Raw genomic sequence first — 20,368 nt, 5'->3', positions numbered from 1 at the left:
TATGCAAGGGGAAGGGTGTTGGGTATAGAAGACCTCTGATTAGGAAACGAACAGGAAACTTGGATGAAGGATGCTGTTGTGCTGTGACCGCAATGTTCTGGTTGATGTTTGATTGTAAAATATACCAAATGCCAATAAAAAAAAAAAAAAAAAAAAAGTATCTACAGCGGAGACTGTCTTTCTACCGCCCAGCTAGATCTCTGCGGTCGGAATCTTTGTTTCTCGCGGTGGTTCCTCGGGTGAGGAAGGCCCGCACTGGGGGTCGCTCTTTTAGTTTGAGGGCCCCTCAGTTGTGGAACTCTTTGCCTTTGGACCTACGGTCCTCCCCTTCTCTCCTTTTGTTTAGGAAGAGCCTCAAGACGTGGCTTTTTAACCTTTAGGGTGTCTCTGTCTTTTTCTTTTGTTTGTTTCATGCTTTCTGTTTTACTGAGCTGCCTCGATAAAGCGCCTGGACACTCCACGGAGTAGCCGTGCGCTATAAAAATAAAAGTTAACATAACATAACATAACATATAGCCTACCATATACAATTAAAGTACCTTATAATCTTAAACGGTTATGGTAACTATGGTTTGGCTTTATCTAAACATGTCGTATAAGGTGTCTAACACTTTGGAATAATACCCCCATACCCTATCTGGTGATGAGGATATTATTGCTCCCTTCTAGAGGGAGAGACATGTTAAAATCCTACTTTGCTGTTTAACTCTCACCAAAGCCTCAGCATCACAAAATGGATGCTGCTGCCACAGACACGAGTCTGACCTCCTACTGCTGGGAGCTCTCCCAGCCAGGGAGGCCTGGACAATAGGTTTCCTGCTTGGGGAGGTGCTAGCACCTCCCCAGACAGACTTTAGTGTATTGGGGCAGGGAGGGCTGAAAGGAATGAGACATGCCTGGGGCACACAAGGTGCTCCATGCATAGTCCAGTTCAAACTGGTGCTGGGGCACTCCAGCCCCAGCTCTGGCGCGAAACTGGACAAAGGAAAGGGGGTGTAGCCACTCCCCCTTCCTGGTCCCACCCATAGGAGGGACCTTGCAGGTAGCCCAGCCCACTAGCCCAGTATATTAGTAGCTAGTTGGGCCCTGCTAAATTAGATTATCCTGAACCTGCAACTTTAACAGAAACTCTGGACCTACGACATTCGACGAAAGAAGAAGACTGAAGAATCTCCCTTGTGGCCAAGGAGTGGCCACCCTGTGCGAACAGGCACCATCAAGAGACTTACCCTTTGCTGAAGTTCTACGAGGGACCGACTGCAGAGCCTGACCAGAGCCTTGACTTCCAGACTTCTACGACCCTGATCCACATCCACAGCCGAGCTGAGATCCGTGGAGGCGACGAGAGACGTGGGACCGGCTACCTGGGAAAAGTGGCGAGTATCTTCCAGCGCAGCTTCTGAGGCACCCTCGAAGTTGTGCACCGAGGATTGAGAAGCCCCAACCCCAAGCACCATCTGCACCGAAGATCCGCCCCCCACACTCCACGAGTCCTGCGTGGGGCCCTTCTGCATTTTCCTGCTTGCCGCGTCTGTCCGGTTGCTTGCCCGTTTGCTAGTAACCTTTGCGACGACACACCTACGATTTTCGACTGCTGGTTTGGCTCTTCCAGACTGGCTCCTGCTCCTCTGTAAAAGAGAAGCACCCCAGACCTTCCTGGTCTTCCAGAAGCAAGTCCTCCATTCTTCGTGGGTTCCGCTTGCCAAGGCTTGGTGAGTCCTAGTTCGACTTCGACGCCGCCGACAGCAAGAGCCTTCGTGGGACAGCTCGGCTCCTGGTCCTGGTCGTCCTCGACGTCTCCTGGTACCCGTGGCTGCTGCGACAAGCTTCACATCTTCACCTGCAATCTCCCGACATCGCCTGGTTCCTTCCTGGTTCCACGTGGTCACTGGCTAGTGACCCACACTCTGTCCCTTCTGCTTGCAGGTATCCTTCCTTCTTGATCCCGGCCTTGGGATCCACCGGACACTCTTCACTGACTGCCAGTCAGCATCTTTCCTTCAGGCATCCATAGGAGTCGACGACGAAACCCGACGCAAGTTCACACCTATGCACCCGCAGCCCGTGGGCTAGGTAACTTGGGTACTCCGGTGCTCATCAGGGTATTGACTATCCTAGTGTCTAGTTCTCAAGTCTTGACTTCCTAGCTACTCCAGAAGTGTCCTAATCTTATTAATTCTGAACTGTACTATTTCTATCGATTATACGCATTACGCGTGAGTGTTTCCACTCTGCACCTGAATCCCGTGGGCCTCCCACTTCCTAACCTTGGGTAGTATAGTGTAGCCCCAGCGATTCCCTAGGCCTAGGCCTATCCTATTTCCGTGACAGTGGTCCTTATACCACTTACTTAGTATATGGTTTGCGTGGCCCCTAGGGCCTAACTGTTTTACTTACCTGTGTGACTTAATGTATGCTTGAATAAGACTGTGTTGTACTTACCTCGAATCTCATAAAGAGTGCTGAAGGTTTGACTAGAATAAATACACTTTATTTTATATATATATCTGTTGAGGTGTCCTTTCATTTGGTATTCAAGGGGTTACAAATGGTATAACAGCTGGCTTCACATGCCATTCAGAGTTTAGCCTAAGACTGCTCTTGTCCATGCTACCACTAGGATAGCTGGTCTATAAGGTTGACTTTACAACCAATCACCATAAGGGTTGTTTGGACTGATACAGGGTGTACACTAGAATCAGTGACATCATATATCAGGCCAACTTCTCACACTAACTGAAGGTAGCTTTCCATAAACCTATAACAGTGCAGAGGGATTTTAGAGTTAGAGGGGATTTGTTAAAGGGACAGGTTGTATACATTGACCAAAAGGTAAGGTGTCCAGGATTCAGGTGCCAATTTAAGTACTAGAAGATCTGGGCAATTAGTGTTCATAACCTTTATTAGACAGTTAAGCGATGTTTTGACCCATACAATGAGACCTCCAAAAAGGCCTGCCAATTAGCGGAACTGTAGCTTCAATGGAATATTTAGTAAACCCCTGCCTATGAACCATATCTACTGCTCAAGTTTCTTGAAAGAGACAGATCAGAAATTTGTTATGTAATTTCCCCACTCAAGATCAGGCAACTTAGATTTGATTCCCGCTATGTTCCAGCTAACGAGTTGTAAGTAGGAATGAGATTGGGGTCCAGACCAGCCAATTGGAGTTCATAAGACTCAGGCATGGCAGAGTGGAACAAGAAAGTCTCACCTCCAGCAGGGTCAGAGAATCTCACCCAACCTAGGGGAAGCCTGTAGGTTTAAGTCCAATACAACAGAGACCCTTTCTACCACACGGGAGGACACAGAGTGCATAGTCAAACAATCTCTGTTAGACCGCTGCAGCTGAGGAGTACCTGGAACGGGGTCTGCAGCTGTGAGCCACACCAGATTGTAAAGATGTACTGCTGGGAACCTCCTTCATCCTAGGCCTTGTGTCTATCATAATATTCTCAATCTTGCTTCTCCCAGTGATGCTAAGGACAATTAAGATGTAAGGATTCCTATTGCCTTTTCAACTAATACAATTGCTCTTCTTCTGTGTCCTTCCATAGAATTGTAATTTGCCCTGGGCTATTTGCTGCTCCATATGAATCCTCAGGATCGGAAGAGAGGTACTGTGCCAGGATAAGTGTGCTCCAGGCATAAGTCCCCTAAACTTTGCTTTGAGACATTGTAGTTTTGCAAGGGGATGCTGATGTGGATGGGCCGCTCAATGATGGTGGTATTGTCTCTTCTGAGGTCAGTTGTCTAGTCAACAGTTCAGTCATCCATAGTCTCCTCAACATTTCAGTCTGCTTATCGGTGGGGCAAGGGTCAAAGGCTTTTATAGCATTTTTTTCTTTCTGCTGGCATGCTGATAACTGTCTCTGGCCTTTGACTTGTGGCATTGACAATGGGTCATCGACCACAGTCTTAGGCAGAGCCATTGATGGTATGACAGCCCTTGCCTTTTTTGCCCGAGAAGGAGGCATAGAAGTGGGAGAATGCCTCTTTTCGTGTTGCTTCTCAGGAAAAGTTGGTTGCTCAGCTTTTTGGAGTCCTTTCTTGAGGTGTTTTTTACTAGAAGACTGTTTCTAGGCACCATCCATTTTGTGAAAGCCTAAAGAGTTTCAGCTTCCTTTTTTCAGCTTTTGTCTCTCCAGACCTATGGAAGCTCGATTGAGACTCATCCCCTGAGGCGGGATGTAGCCCAGCTTTGGCCTTTTGGAGCTATCTCAAGAGCCTTCCTTCTTTGCCCATGAAAGGTTTTGCAGAAAAACGTTCAAAAATGTTTTCAGCCCTAAGGCTTGTGTTCTGGATACAAACAACCCTTTAGTGGTGGTCATCTGTGAAAGCTCATTTTTCCACAGGAGTCATAAGGCTTGAAATGGCTTTTGTTAGATTTGTCAATATCATTTGTTTTTGCCAGTTCTTTACCTTTAAACAAAAACAAAGATGATGATGATTGAAAAACTACACTTTACCAATGAAAGCATCTTTTTAACTCCTTTCTTAGGTGATGTGTAGACATAACGGATACAGTAGCAGGACCAAAGCTCTTTAACTCCTTTCCACACAATGTCGATGTTCAGTAGAAATTTGGGGAGTGAAGAACACTGGAAGGGGTGAGCCAGAGAGCACTCTCACCTCTTAGGCTGAAGTTTGGGCCGTTTACAATCAAATGAATGTTCTAATAAAGAGGCAGTGTTTGGGACTAACCAGGCAGACTTTGCCTGATCCGGCTATGTTAAAGTTACAGAGGGACTATTACTTCAACGACAGCGAATCAGTCAAGCATATGAATCTATGAAAGATCCAGTGGGCAGAACAGGATTTACATTTTTTGAAACCAGATCTGAAAAGCACAGAAGCACCAACTCTAAGAAAAGCCAGAGGAATGTATCAGAAGTCAGTAGAAAACAAGGACTTTCTATAAAAAAACAAATTAATTCATTAAATCAAAACATCCTCGTCAAAGAGTCTAGAGAGACAGCCAGTTTTGTACATTTACAGAAATGATAAAATGAGTGCTGGCAGGAAGCCTCAGAAGTGTGCGGGCATCTGATCCTAGATACAATCCTTATGCAGACCTCATCTGAAGTACTTAAGAGGCCTAGGTATAAGAATGCATTTAAAGGCTCGTTCATATGTTTACCAATCCTTAACAGTAGCAAAATGTTAACTAAAATTTTGATAGAAGTTAGGGTCTTTCACAGGATTGGTTAGTCATTTGGCAGACCAATTGGATAAATAATTGTAAAAATAATATCATTAAAATGCTCTAGATCCCTCCTTTTGACAGACATTCTTTCAAGTTTACAGCGTAACAAAGAAGCAGTCACCAAAACAAGAAACCCATCACAACAAGAATATATGATGAACATTGCACTACACAGTAAAAAGCATAGAACAACAAATCAATAGTTTACTATTATAAGTTTAAAACCCCTTTTTTTCTTAAACTATAACACAAATGCAAGCGTCATGTAATTGTGTACCTCTGAAGAAACACTAACTAATATGTTTTAAATATTTTGATTCTCCTCTGCATGTGTTCTATCCATCTGCACATGGTTGCTATTCATCAATAGCATATTTGCTGTCCCAACGTAGCTCATATATACATTTCTGAACCAAAGTGTTAACAACAAGAATCTATGCTGGTCCAAAAAGAATACACTGTCGAAAATGAACGCAAACTTACTATTTGAAGAAGTGCAAGGTATCCAGCTCCAACATTGTCGAAGTTGATTTTTACATTTTTCCACCTGATTTCTTCTGGGTTTGTTTCAATCAATCTAAAGCATTCGGTCTCATTCTCAATCTCTTCTATTTCAAAACGTGCTTCTGCGGTTTCATTAAAGCAGTAATAGAACTTCCCAGCAAACAGGTTAACCCCCATGATGCTAAAAATCAGCCAAAAGATAAGGCAGACCAGCAGCACGTTCATAATGGAAGGGATGGCCCCTACCAAGGCGTTCACTACCACCTGTACCAGAAGAGGAAAAAGAACGTTAAAGTTATAAGTCATGACTTAAAAGCCACTATAAATTATTCTTACAAGGAAGAGGGATGCTAAAGACCACTAATGATTAGTTACCATTCCTATTTATGGCTGAAGTCATCTGCTATAAAGAACTAGGAAAAAGCATTGCTTGGCCAACATACTCCACTCAGAAAGTTTTGATCGTAAATAGGTGCGACTTATTCCTAGAAATTCTGGTGTATTTCAGGAGTAAGTCATGCCTACCCGCACAAAGCCATCCCCTCAAGCGTCAACGGTTAATTTGGAGACTTCTTCTTAAGCATCTCACTTAACATGCCACCCAAATCTGATTCAGCAATTTTGTTACAATAATTTAAATTATGTGTTGTGCATGCAAAAAAGATGGTCTAGGCTACTTTTAAAAACAACAATAAAGTGAGAGACCATCTGACACAAATTGAAGGCACATTAAATGTTAAAAGATACTTTTATCTAGATTTGTTTTAGTTTATTATCTATATGTGTTTTAGGTGAATCATGAGTTAGATATAGGGTAAAGTATATCACGATGTGGTCTTCAGCAAATCACCCCTTATTTAAAACAAAGCCATTACAACACATTGAATTACCTACCCTTTGAAGTACACAGTGACTTGGTGATTGAAATATTATGTGCAATGCAGGCCAATCAAGTTGTCACAGGCAAATAGCTGAACATGCAGTTAATGCTGGCTCAATGGAGAAAAAGCCACATTCCCTCCTTTGGAAAAGCAACATATGGTTAGAACAAAATAAAATGTTTACACATGAAAATATTTTCCTTCATGAAGCAGTAGCATTAATAATGATTATTCTTTTAAATATATATTATAGCAATGTCCTCTTTTTTATCTACTATCTCAGCTAAGATGTTCCATGAACTAATGTCCTCATGTTATTCCAGATCCTCCTTTCTACAGCCTCCAACTGCAGCCTCAGACTACTTCTTCATTTAAAATCCTGGCTTTATTGATCTATTTTATTCCATTTAGGCACTTTAATGTCTATAATGCCCCTTATATCTTCCTTCGTTTATTGCCTCCATTTTGAGTTTGTGAGGCTCTTCCTGCAACCCGTGGTTTATAACAAGCTTAACACATCTGGACTGACTCTTCTATTTATCATAGTTGAGATGTGGCCTCGACACCAGAAACGGTATCTCAGATAGAGCCCCATTTCAGAAACAATCTGCATCCTCATCACCCCATTATTTTTGTTGCTCCTCCCAACCCTTTTTCACATTAAGAGTAGCTCTTAGGTTATCCCCATCTGTTGGAAAAGCCTAACCAACATAGCAATCTTGAAAACCTTTCCGTCCATCTTATAATTTACCCTTGATTTTTGGGTCTGATGTATAGTATAGTCTTTGCACTGGGAAACACTTAACATTAGTTGCTTTCTCCAGGACCAGTTCACTTCCCCAACTTTTGAAGGTGTCTTATCTCCTTCTTGAGCGCTACCCATACAGTCAATTTTTGCATCATTTGCAAGCAGGAACAGGTTAATGTCCAACCCCTCTGTAATTAATTCCCCCTGTAAATAAACTGTAAGGAATAAGACAAACAAGGGATCCTTGGTCTCCTCACACTGATGAGAATCAATTTAATGCCCCAACCCTCTTTACCACTGGTTAATATTCCAGTTGCTAAACCAGTTTCCTACTCTACCTGTCAGCTCCAAGACTGTTCTTCTTCTTAGTATCACATAATATGAAATACCCTTATCAAACCCTAAACAGAAAATATCCATCACCCCTGCCATTATCCATTTTCATCATACCCGGTGACAAAATCCAAGTGATATTTCTCAGGTACAACAATCTCACTGTTGAACTGTGCTGCTGAGTGGACTGTAAACCACTGGTTTATATACATTTCACAGTTCTCTTCTCTATTACAGATTTAACTACTTCAATTTCCATTTGGGATCAGATGATTGTCCTACAGCTGGCAATCTCTTCATAACCACCATGTTTATTTGGCAGTATGAGACAAGTTCAGCGTTAACATTTTCTGTGTATGGTGACCTTACACAGTATTTGGTATAAGGCACTCTAATGATCCATTAAATATCCTGCTATAGAATATTTGCTATCTCAACCGGTGGCCTATCCACTTGTGGAGAAAGCAACATCCTTTGTGTAGGTTAACAATCAACTTCTCAAAATTCCATAGAAGTTACTGATTCAAATACTCCTCTTTTTTCTACTCACTTCATGCTCACTTCTGCTTTGTCCCTTGTGCCATACAACTAGGCCTGGTATAAATTGTGTTAAAAAAGCAAAATCTTGCATTATTCCCAAAGGTTGGGGTTGAGATAACTTTCTCCCTCTCCAGGTTTAGTTTTTACACACATCTGTTTTTCAAATGAGAGACTGATTTGAGCAGAAAATGTGTTGCAGGAACTGTAAACTGAAGCATACTGTAGAAGCCGAAGGACATTTTCTGCTCAAACCAGTCTCCTGCTAGAATCTTGTGTGACTTGTGTGTGTGTGATAGGCCACTGCATGCAATTTTCCGGCAAATGCCTGGTGACATTTATTTCCTAGAATGTTTTGAAAAATATGCAAGGAAAAATAAATTGTAATTTTGTCCAGGTGTGCACGAAACAGATCGTTACACGACTCTTCTAACTTTTGCTCAAATACATACACTTTATCTTCTTGAATCATAAGCTTAATAATTTCAGAATCCATATCTGACTTTCTTCTCCAGCCTGCTGCTCAAAGACCTATTTATTTTATCATCGATAGTTTCCATTCATCCTCTGCTGCATTCATTAAACCACTGAAGTGCTGGCCACCCTTCCCCACCTTAACATGTTTGTTCCTCCAGCATAACATAAATGCTTTTTTGTTCTTTCTTTGTTTTATCTGCATGATAGTTTTAAAACGTCCCCTGAATGGCTCCCTTTCTTGAGTGTAATATAATTATGTTGGTTGTGCTTGCCTGAATTTGATGAGTACTGTCTTTTACTTTATTCTGTGTGTGTAGTGTATTTGCTTTACACACACATGCACTTAACAAAATGTAGAGTTCCTTGGTCTATATTTAGACTACGAAGTGACATTTTCAGTGGCAAATCTTTATATATATTCCCTCTTCCCACTGGGTACAGTTTAACTATGTTAGAAATGTGATATGATAGAGCAAACACAATGGATGAGCTCTATCATATTACAGAATTACAGGAAGCAACAATAAAGACAATAAGGTTTACTTTATTAAAATAATTCTAAACATAATATGTTTACAAAATGTTTGAAATATAGCTTCAGACCTAAATGACTGTGCACTTGCATTGATAAAAAGGTAATAGTTCTGTGTAACAGCTCTGACTGTCACCCACAAACAAAGCCTTTTCTGTGTTGTGTAAATGGCAACTGTAGGCAACTACAAACCTATTTATTCCAAAGTGCAGATGGTTAGCTGACAAGTTCACTGTGATGACTTTCTTTGAATGGATACCATGGAATTACTATTTAAAAAAAAGTCAATCCATACCGCCTTTTCATTGAAATTATCTGTGCTCATTCTCTCTCTCTATATATACATATATATATATCTGATGATAAACGGCTCTTGGCTCAGAAAGAGGAGGCGCACACATGCTTTAGTGATTAAAATTCTTCACCCTCTTCATCACTAGAGCATGATTTCTCTTTCAGAGTCAAGAGGAGTTTTGTCATTCATTCGGGTCTCAAACCCAAGCACACCACCGCTTCTGGGGCTGGAGTGTGTGTGGCTATGTATGCATGTATGTGTGTGTGTATATATATATATATATATATATGAACATATAAATATATACATATATATATGTACACACACACACACACATATATATATATATCTGGAAAAACTTTTAACTGGGCAGGAGATACATGCCCACTTATGATCTACAAACATGTAGGCGCCAGCAAGAAGCTGTGAAAATGACCTCGGTCTCAGAAAATAAGTGAACAAAAACAGAGCAAGCATTGCCTTTCTAATAGACAACTAAGGGTTGGAATGGTATGCTATAAAGGAAAGGCTGTCTGTAGCAAATGATGAATCCTTACCTACAAAAAAGGCAAAAGGTGGATATGCTCTTTCTTTCCCTGAAATGAATGTCCCCAATCACATTTCTTGTCACTCTTCACTGATCTTCCTTTCACAAATTGCCTCCTAATTTTTTAATTATAATCTTTCTTCTGTTTATAATTTGCACTTTATTTAAGGAAAGCTGTTCATTTTTACTTTCGACAATTTTCTGTATTTATTTTTCCATACAAAGGTTAATCTTGAATGAATGGTAATTCATATGAAAACGAAATATAATGGCACGCTGTAAAATGGGTGAATGGTTATAGCTGAGCTGTATTTTCTATTTCAAGACACTATTTTCTATCAGATCTTTAGTTATCACTGTGCATTTAGCATAGAATAACTATTCTTAATACGAAACCTTATTTGTGATGGATTTCAGCTTTTAAAAAGATGAAGAAATAGGAATTATGTATAAACAATTAACCCTTCTTTATTAATAACCACCAGTACTGAATTGGCGGTTATACCATTAAAAATGCTAAAGCACACCAATATTGATTTGGGAATTTAGGAAGACTATTTTGTATTGCTTTTTTATTTATACAGCACTTTCCATACAACTTCCAAGGTCTGAGGTGCTTTGAGAATTCTATACAGCTATCAGAAAATGGAAGATCTTATACTTTGTCGAATGTGAACAAATGTACATTAAGCAATTGTTTCATCTCATCTACAGTGTTAAAGCTAACAGTCTTTACACTGTGTCTTTGTAGGAATTACAACATAAAACGTTTACTGGGTTAGCACTTGCAGTTAGAAATCAAGATCAAACATAAGAAAAAACATAGTAAGAACCTTCCATACTTCTTTATATACATGCTAACAATCGAATGGCTAAACTGCAGCCAGCTTACAGAACATGATGGAGGGAACATGGCTTTTATGTGCATATTATGCAATGGCAAAAAAAATGCATGCATGATTTCTAATATTACCATCATTTACAAATGCATGCTATTTAAAAGCAGACCACTATCAAGTAAAGTCAAATGATACAATTATAGTTTATAATTCCTCTGCAAACTTTACAAGCATTTTAATGTGCTTTCTTCAACCCAACAATAGAGGGAATGACGCCAATTCACGAGAACAAGTCATCAGCTTCTACAGTCAAATTGAAGAAATTACTATCCAGAGATTTTGCTTGTTTTATGGTAACACTGTTCCAATACACCTCACTGTATTAATTTATGTATTTTCTGATTTGCTCACAAATTCCAATTACAACTATGGTCCAAATTCTTCAGGAAGCCTTTAGTTAGACTTTGTATTGAAAAGGGTGAATGTCATAAATTTATCTGACCAGTCAAGTACAACAATACAAAGACACTGCTTAGCACGAGACTCATACAGCACAAAAGCACACACCATACTGGCAAAGAAAAATATGGACTGTTATTACGACAAAGGGAAGATAAGGAAGAGGAACTTTGCTTGTGCTCCATCCATTCACCTCATGTTTGTAATAAGCCTCCTTACAACAAACTCAGGCAAATCTGGATATGAAGAAATCCAGTCAATGAGTGGGTTTCTTCATCATCTGAACCAGGAATTAAGTTCAAGTAAATCCAGGTAGACTAAGATGCACGTTAATGTTTAATAACAAGGTAGAGAGGAGGTGGAACACGCAAGGCTCCTGGCAATGTTCATTATTACTTGGAAGGGGCTGTTGTTCACTGTGCACTCGGGGACGTGTTTCCTAGTTGAGATAAAAATGCAATTTTCAATAGTTTGAAGTATGTCTAAGTGAAGGAAAGACAATAAATTCTCATTTTTTGTAAGTTGTGTTAATACCTCCCTCACCACCCCCCAAAAATCATGAGCTTAAAGTGGAAAGTTCATGAGTTTCAAGAACACCTATCCCTCGATATAACTGCAATTATTCTGACCAGACACACTATTGAACCTTCAGTAGGCATCTTCTGATAGGTGGGAATGCAATGTAATGACATTCAAGTTTTAAGAAGGACTTTGCCACACCCTTGTTAGGATATAATACAATTTTAAGTATGCTATCTAAGTGAATGAAACGCTTCACGCTACTCTGTGTTTCTGGCCATCAGAGAGAGCCATGATTACATCTCCACACACATGCTTCAACATAGCCACTGTTTATTACAACCATCAATACTATACTGGGTAACTGTCAAATACCAATGGATAAAACTTTACCAGCACTAGTTCAATAATAAAATGCATGAAATGTATCCGGGCTTATAAAGGGTACCCTGCAAGGGTGACATCTTTATGCAGCCCACGCCGAAAGGTTGCAGTCTAACTCAAAACTACCACTAGTGGAAAATATTTGGCGATTTAAGAAGGAAACGTGATACAAACTAAGACCAAATTAAGGATACATTTAGCTGAAAATAGACAAGACATAGTACTAGTTTAGACAATTCTGTTAGTACACCCGAGCCTGCATGATAGGTCATAGTGCTCACAACCTTTTAGTGCCTTCATTCACACCTTTGCCTTCATGTGGCCTCATAGGCAACACATCTATGCCAAACCCATCACTTTGACAAAACATGAGGCACTGAAGAAATATACTTGATTAATTGACAACTGGCCCAGTAAACGAAAAATCCTGTTTAGTGCAATCGATAGACAGAAGTGCTGTTCCTAGTGATTCACAATTCAACTTATGTTCCGAGAGGAGGTTTCCTTTTCATTTGACAGTCCAAAAAGCTCTCCCCAAGCATGGAGGAGAAGAGTGAGACTATCATCCTTTACTGTATTTACTACCATCATAGACTTATGGCTGTCACCTCATAATTTATCCTCAAATTGTCGAACTCTAATTCAAAATTATAGTTTCAAAGTAGTGCTCTCACAAGGATAGTATGTCCACATCTCTTCCAATTTTGTAATGATAATTAGAATTCAGATTTAACTTGATAGTTGGGAAAATCATTGCTGCTCACTAAAGAAATATATATGTGCTTATGCTAGTACTAAAACATATTGAGTGAACATAGCTAAGGAATATGAGAGAGATTCACAAGTTAAGAAGGTAGGAAATGACTCAAGACTGGGAACCAAAGAGGATGGCGAGAGAGACAAGGCAGCGTCCTTTACGGTACAGCCCCAGAAGCAGCAAGGTGCTGGCAGTTTCCTTATTGGGGGGAACGAGTGCCCTTGAAGACACAAGTTTGCAGCTCCTTTTTGTGGACAAGCCAGCCTCATCTAAGAAAGTATGCTTTTGGGTGCATGTGCTTTAGAAGACTTCTATTCACTTTTCCCTGTAAACGGGTTGTTTAAGAATGGCCCTAGCTTATCTATTTTCAGTGTTGAAATGATGCATAATTTGTCTAAATATAAACTACAGGGCACATATGCATTCCTTCTTTCAGGTGAGAGCAAAATACATCAGGGACCACCAGTGATGGAATCATAGGTCATACTGTTGAGACACCTTGATAGGATTTTAATTTTACATTGGATAACATCTAGTTTTTGGAGTGACAGTGGAGTTTTTAAACAGGATTACCCCTTGGATGCACCTTTAAGAAGATTACATTCCTGATCCTATCAACAGGAAGACTAAAAGTGCATAATTCAAAAGTATCCTGAAGCATCCTCACCCAATGGGTATCTTAATCACTGTTGCTAGAGATATGCAGGCCAGCAGTAACTGGTGATTTTTGTCATGCAAGATGCTGGTCCATGAAAAGGATTTTCGTAAAGGAAGATTCACATCCCAAAAAGGCATTGTTCTGCACTTTGGAAGATGTTACAAAACTCTCTACACATACAATTTCAGATTTGCCAATCTGATGACCAAAGGTCTTCAGAAAATATTCCTAATTAATGGATACTGGTGGAACTTTAAGGTACAACCAACATTTCTTGATTTTAAAATATTCAGCTTTAGAAGACGCCCAAGAAGGAGTAGTTTCTTTTCTGTAACTCTAGTTCTGTAGTAGGGGTATCTCTGTTATAGTCATAATCTAGTGAATAGTCCCGCCCATGTGCGTGGACCCCGGAGCAATAACAAATAATCTCTAAAAGGTGACAAATCATGCAGACCTGCATACACCTTTAAGAGAGAATTTAATTTAAAGACAGATAATGCAGCCTATACCCACAGGCTACACTGTCCAGTACTTCAACTAGAATTCCACCAACATCCACAAACAGCACTGCCTGTCTAGTTTTTCTCCACATAGGAAAAAACCCTGCCTCTACCAGCAAAAGCCTCTGGAATGATAGAGAGGAAGGAGTGGACAGACAAGCCCCATAGGCTGCCATTATGTGGCTTAGAACAGGATACTGTGCCTTTAAGAAAACTTTCCAGATTTCCAGAACTTTCCCCAGTATCCCAGAATGCCCAGCAGGTCCCATTTACTTTCAGTTCTTTTTGAAGGCGTAGCACGCCAGACCTGTAGCATTCTTCATATGAATAAACATCTCTCCACCGGGGAGGAGGGCGGGCGTTTATGACTATAACAGAGATACCCCTACTACAGAACTGGAGTTACAGAAAAGAAACTACTCCTTCTGTAGTAGGGGATCTCTGTGTATAGTCATAATCTAGTGAATAGAATGGCAAGCCCATCCCCACACAACAGCAGCGGTGGAGAACAAACAAGACAAACCCACTACTGTGCGAACAAATTTCGCAGCGAAGCCTGCCCAACCTGAGCATCTGCCCTGGCATCCGAGTTCAGACAGTAATGCGCAGCAAAGGTATGGACCGACTTCCAAGTGGCCGCCTTGCAGATTTCCGCAATAGGAACATTACGCAGCAAAGCCGTCGTGGCAGCTTTGCCCCTGGTGGAATGAGCCTTAGGTTTACCCCCTAAGGTCTTATTAGCCTTTTGATAACACAATTGTATGCAGGACACAATCCACCTAGAAATGGACTGCTTAGAGGTCGCAAGACCAGTCCTGACTGATCCATAATTAACAAACAATTGGTCAGACCTACGAATATCCTTGGTCTTTTCCAGATAAAATTTCAACACCCTCCGAACATCCAGGGAATGGAGAGACCTTTCCGCTGGCGAAGAGAGATTCTGAAAGAACGTAGGTAAAGTTATGGTCTGGTTGACATGAAAATCAGAGATAACCTTAGGAAGAAATTTAGGGTGAGTACGCATCACAACCTTAGCAGCATGAAATACAGTATAAGGTTCTTGACAACATAATGCCTGAAGTTCACTCACCCTGCGGGCCGATGTAATGGCCACTAGGAACGCCGCCTTCCAGGATAGGTGCTGCAATGAAGCCTTGTGAATGGGTTCAAAAGGCTCCTTCATCAGTCTGGACAGCACCACATTCAAGTCCCAGGAAGGCGAGGGAAGTCTGACGGGAGGAAACACTTTCTTCAAGCCTTCCAAAAAATCCTTGACCACATGGATCTGAAAGAAGGAAGTCTGTGAAGGGCATTTCCTGTAAGCGGTCAAAGCAGCCAGATGAACCTTTATGGAATGGAAATTAAGGCCAGACTGCGCCAGATGTAAAAGGTATGGAAGGATGACATCTTCCTTACATGTTGTCGGATCAAAGTTCTTGGACTTACACCAGATACAGAACCTCTTCCACTTGTAAGCATAGGATGTCCTAGTGGAAGGTCGTTTAGACTCCTTCAGTATGTCCATACAATCGTCTGGTAGATTCAGATGGCCATATTGCACTATTTCAGGAGCCATGCCGCCAAACTCAAAGACGAGAGGTTGGGGTGCACCATCCGTCCCCCGAACTTCGTGAGAAGGTCCGGTCTGCACGGCAACCGCATGTGAGGAAGGAGAGACCGGTGAAGAAGGTCCGTGAACCACCACTGCCTGGGCCACTCCGGGGCGATCAGGATCATCCGCGCCCTGGACTGGGACAGCTTGATGAGCACCACCGGAATCAGGGGAATGGGTGGAAAAGCGTACAGAAAGTTGTTCGACCAATCGATCCATAGCGCATTCCCCAGCGTCCCCCGCTGGTAGTACCTGGATGCGAAGTCTCGGCATTTGCTGTTTTCGGCGGTGGCGAACAGATCTACGTCTGGAGTCCCCCACCTTGCGAAGACTTCTCCTAGTACTTCGTGTTTATGACCCATTCGTGGTTTTCCTGAATCAGCCTGCTCAAGGCGTCCGCCTGAGCATTCTGCACCCCTGGCAGATGCGTGGCCGTAATCGTCAGTCCTCGGGCCAGCAGCCAGCGCCAGATCGCCTGCGCCTCCTGCGACAGAGTGTGCGATCTCGACCCCCCCTGCTTGTTGAGGTAATACATCGTGGTTGTATTGTCCGTCTGTATCAGCAGCGAGTTGGTCTGGAAGGACGGAAGGAAGGCCTTCAGTGCTAGGAAGACAGATCTGAGTTCCAGGAAATTGATGTGGTACGTCGATTCCAAAGGAGACCACTTTCCTTGAATCTGCAAGTCCCCGGAATGCGCTCCCCAGCCCTGGAGAGAAGCATCCGTCACGACACTCGTCGTGGGAATGTCCTTGTGGAAGGGAACCCCCTTGAGGAGGTTTTCCGCCGAACACCACCACTTCAGAGACTGAAGAGCATGCAGCGACAGTCGTATCTTGTCGTCCCAAGAGCCTGTCCTCTGATCCCACTGATCCTCCAAGCACTCCTGCAGTGGTCTAATGTGTAGCCGTGCGTGAGGCGTGAGGAAGATACAGGAGGCCATCGATCCCAGTAGAGAAGACACCTTCCTCACTGTCGTCGATGGAGCAGTCCTGAGGTCCTGAGCCTTCCGAAGGAGTGATAACCGTCTCTCCTCTGAAGGAGACACGCTTGCTGACCACGTATCGATGGAGGCCCCCAGGTACTGTATGCACTGGACCGGAGTCGTGACTGATTTGGACATGTTGACGTGTAACCCCAGCTTGTGCAAGAGAGCGCACGTCCATCGGAAGTGATCTTGCGCTTCCGAGAAGGATGAAGCCTTGATCAGCCAATCGTCCAGATACGGGTAGACAAACACCTTGTTCCTCCGCAGGTGTGCCGCCACCACCGCTATGCACTTCGAGAAGGTCCTGGGCGCAGACTTTAGCCCGAATGGCAGTACTGTGTATTGATAGTGATTGGCGCCGACTTGGAATCGCAGGAACTTCCTGTGCTTCCGAGCTATGGGCACATGGAAGTACGCATCCTGTAGATCTATGGCACAGAGCCAGTCTCCCCGTTGCAGCTGAGGGTAAATCTGGTGCAACGATAGCATGCGAAACTTCTATCTGCGAATCCATTTGTTTGCCTGTCGCAAATCCAGAATGGGCCTGAACTCGTTCTTGTCCTTCTTGCGAACGAGGAAGAACCGAGAGTACAGACCTCTTCCCCTTTGAGACAGAGGTACCTCTTCTACCGCCTTTTTTCTCAACAAGATGTCTGCCTCCGCCTGGAGCTCTCTCAGCTGGAATCGAGAGCTGACCGGCGGGATCGCTGGAGGCGGGCTGATAAACCGAAGACTGTATCCATTGCAAACAATATTCAGCACCCACTTGTCCTGAGTAAATTTTTTCTCCACTCTGCCGGAAAAAATTGAATGCTTCCCCCCAGTGAAGTGGGTAACGGTTGAGGGGGAAGTAGCCGCTCAGGGCCGAGACCCGGCCGGGCCCTTGGTAGTGGTAGTAGCCTGCTGGCCTCCTCTACCCCTCTGGCGCTTCTGGAAGGGCTTGCGGAACTGCTGCTGTTGTTGCTGCTGCTGTCCTGAACCCTGCCCACGCCCTCTGCCCGAAGACCCGAACCGCCTCTGGAACGGGCGCTTCTTCTTCTCGGCCTTCTCCAACCCGACGGCCGTCAGGGTTTCCGCCTCCGCCTTCATGCGGGCCATCTCATCATCCGCATGTTTCCCGAACAGGGTTTCCCCCGAGAAGGGCAGGTTGGCCACTCTTTGCTGCGCCTCTGGCCGGAGGGACGTCAGGCGCAGCCACGAATGCCGTCTCTGGTGGATGCCATGACAGTAGGCGTGGGCGGCCAACAAGGATACATCCTCCGCTGCGCCGATCACCTGATTAGAAACCAGCATGCCTTCGCGCACTGTCTCCAAGAAGTCCTCCTTCTTGTCCCGGGGCAGCAGGTCCGCATACTGCTGCAGGGACTCCCACAGGGCCCGGTCGTAACGGCCCAACAAAGCCCCTGCACTCGCCACCTTCATGGTGGTGGCGGCGGTACCACACACCTTCCTGCCCGCAGAATCCATCCAGCGGCTTTCTTTGTCAGGCGGGACCGTCGATGAAGGGGCGGTCGCATGCTGTTTCCTCGCCGCCGTCACGATGACCAATCCGGCTTCGGGTCCACCCTCAAAAAGGTAGGGTCCGACTCCGGGGCCCTATACTTTTTCATGAGCCTGGAGGGGGCGGCCTTCGTCACCGCGGGAGTGAGGAACAGCTCCAACGCGGGTTCCACCAGTCCTGGTACAAGAGGCAGTAGAGGGCGAGACAGATGTTTCTTATGAAGTGTCTCGAATATCACGGACGTCGTGGGTGTTGGAACCGTCACCGTGATACCCAACTTTGCTGCCCCTCTCAACAGCACCTCTTGGAAAGAGACCAAATCGTCCACCGGAGACACCCTAGTCCCCGGCGAGTCCGACAGCGTCGGGGAAAAGTCTCTGGCCGAGGAGCGCGTGTGTGACCTGGACCTGTGCCTCCTACGGCGCCGTCCTGAGTCCGACGATGACCGTCCATGACTCCGTGATCTTCTCCTCCTGAGAGAGCGGGAGCGCGACCTCTTCGGCTTCGGTCTGCCCGCCGGTCTAGCCGGTCCCGGCGACCGCGGGCGTCGTGGCTTCGGAGTCCCCTGCGGCGGAGTCGGGTACCTCGGAAGGGAAACCGACCGCGGGGGAACCGCCGGCAGCCCCACTGGAGTGCGTGGCAATGACCGAGGTGGGGGCGGCGGAGGCAGTGTCCGCGGCTGTGGAGGCGGAGGTGGAGGTGGTGGAGGTGGCGGCGGTGGTGTTGGCAGTGGTGGTGGAGGCGGAGTCGGAGGTGGTGGGAGAGGAGGCGGTGACGTAGGCATCCGAGGAGGCGTATACACCACAGAGTACACCGATCCCGATGACTCTCTCTTCCTCGACGACGACCTTCGCCTCGACGTCGACCTTCGCCTCGACCTTCGCCTCGACGTCGACCGCCTCGACGGCGACCTTCGCCTCGATGGCGACCTTCGCCTCGACGGCGACCTTCGTCTCGACGGCGACCTGTGCCTCGACGGCGACCTGCGCCTCGACGGCGATCTGCGCCTCGACGGCGATCTGCGCCTTGACGGCGATCTATGCCTTGACGGCGATCTTCTTGATCTCGAGTGCCTCGACGTCGATCTCTTCTTCGACGGCGACGTCGACCGTCTCCTCTTTATCGACGGCGAACGGCGAGCGCCGACGCCGGGTCCGATCTCGACGCCGACTGCTGGACGGCGCCGTAGACGGCGTCGTCGCCGACGATGCCGATGTAGTCGACAGCGGCCTATTCAGGTCCCTCGACGTCGACCGTCGACGCCGCTTCTCCCCAGAGCCCTGGGGAGACGGCGAACAGATGGTGGTCATCCTCCTCGACGGCGCCGTCCTCGACGTCGACGGGGAGTGGGAGCGCTTACTGGTCTTCCTGCCCCTGGGGAGCCCCCCAGAGGCCTCAGTATGGGCCAAATCAGCCCCTCCAGACCCACCTGGTGCCTTCAGTCTTCTCTCTTCCAGAACTTGAAGCCTGATTTTCATTCTGTCCCTCAGGGTCCTGGCAGAGAACGAGTGGCAGATATCACAGTCTTCAGGCACGTGGGACTGGGGAAGGCAACCTATACACACCTCGTGTGGATCAGTTTTAGCCTTCTTTCTACCACATTCCGGGCACTTGTCGAACAAGCCAGGCATGTTGACAGTACCAGCTACTAAGCACTTGAAAAAGTGACAAAAATTGACAAAATGTCCAATAAACCCTTGAAAAGGGGAGAGCTCAATGCTCCAGGGTCCTGCTAGCAGGAGCCGGAAAAAAGAACTGAAGGTAAATGGGACCTGCTGGGCATTCTGGGATACTGGGAAAAGTTCTGGAAATCTGGAAAGTTTTCTTAAAGGCACAGTATCCTGTTCTAAGCCACATAATGGCAGCCTATGGGGCTTGTCTGTCCACTCCTTCCTCTCTATCATTCCAGAGGCTTTTGCTGGTAGAGGCAGGGTTTTTTCCTATGTGGAGAAAAACTAGACAGGCAGTGCTGTTTGTGGATGTTGGTGGAATTCTAGTTGAAGTACTGGACAGTTTAGCCTGTGGGTATAGGCTGCATTATCTGTCTTTAAATTAAATTCTCTCTTAAAGGTGTATGCAGGTCTGCATGAT

General features: G+C 44.8%; 1 protein-coding gene across 8 annotated transcripts in view; it reads right to left on the bottom strand.

The window, feature by feature from the left end:
- Window positions 1-20,368, bottom strand: part of SCN8A (sodium voltage-gated channel alpha subunit 8) — an 828,048-nt gene that overhangs the window by 197,131 nt on the left and 610,549 nt on the right. For all 8 annotated transcript variants that reach the window (XM_085654551.1, XM_085654553.1, XM_085654556.1 and 5 more), the window contains one exon: window positions 5,690-5,974. In XM_085654551.1, coding sequence (XP_085510677.1) covers window positions 5,690-5,974 — 285 coding nt within the window. The remainder of the gene's footprint in view (window positions 1-5,689; window positions 5,975-20,368) is intronic.

The sequence above is a fragment of the Triturus cristatus genome, chromosome 4_1 (assembly GCF_964204655.1).
Source record: "Triturus cristatus chromosome 4_1, aTriCri1.1, whole genome shotgun sequence".
Classification (NCBI taxonomy): Eukaryota; Metazoa; Chordata; class Amphibia; order Caudata; family Salamandridae; genus Triturus; species Triturus cristatus.
Note: the sequence above shows the minus strand (reverse complement) of the source record. Positions and strands in the feature narration are given on the sequence as shown.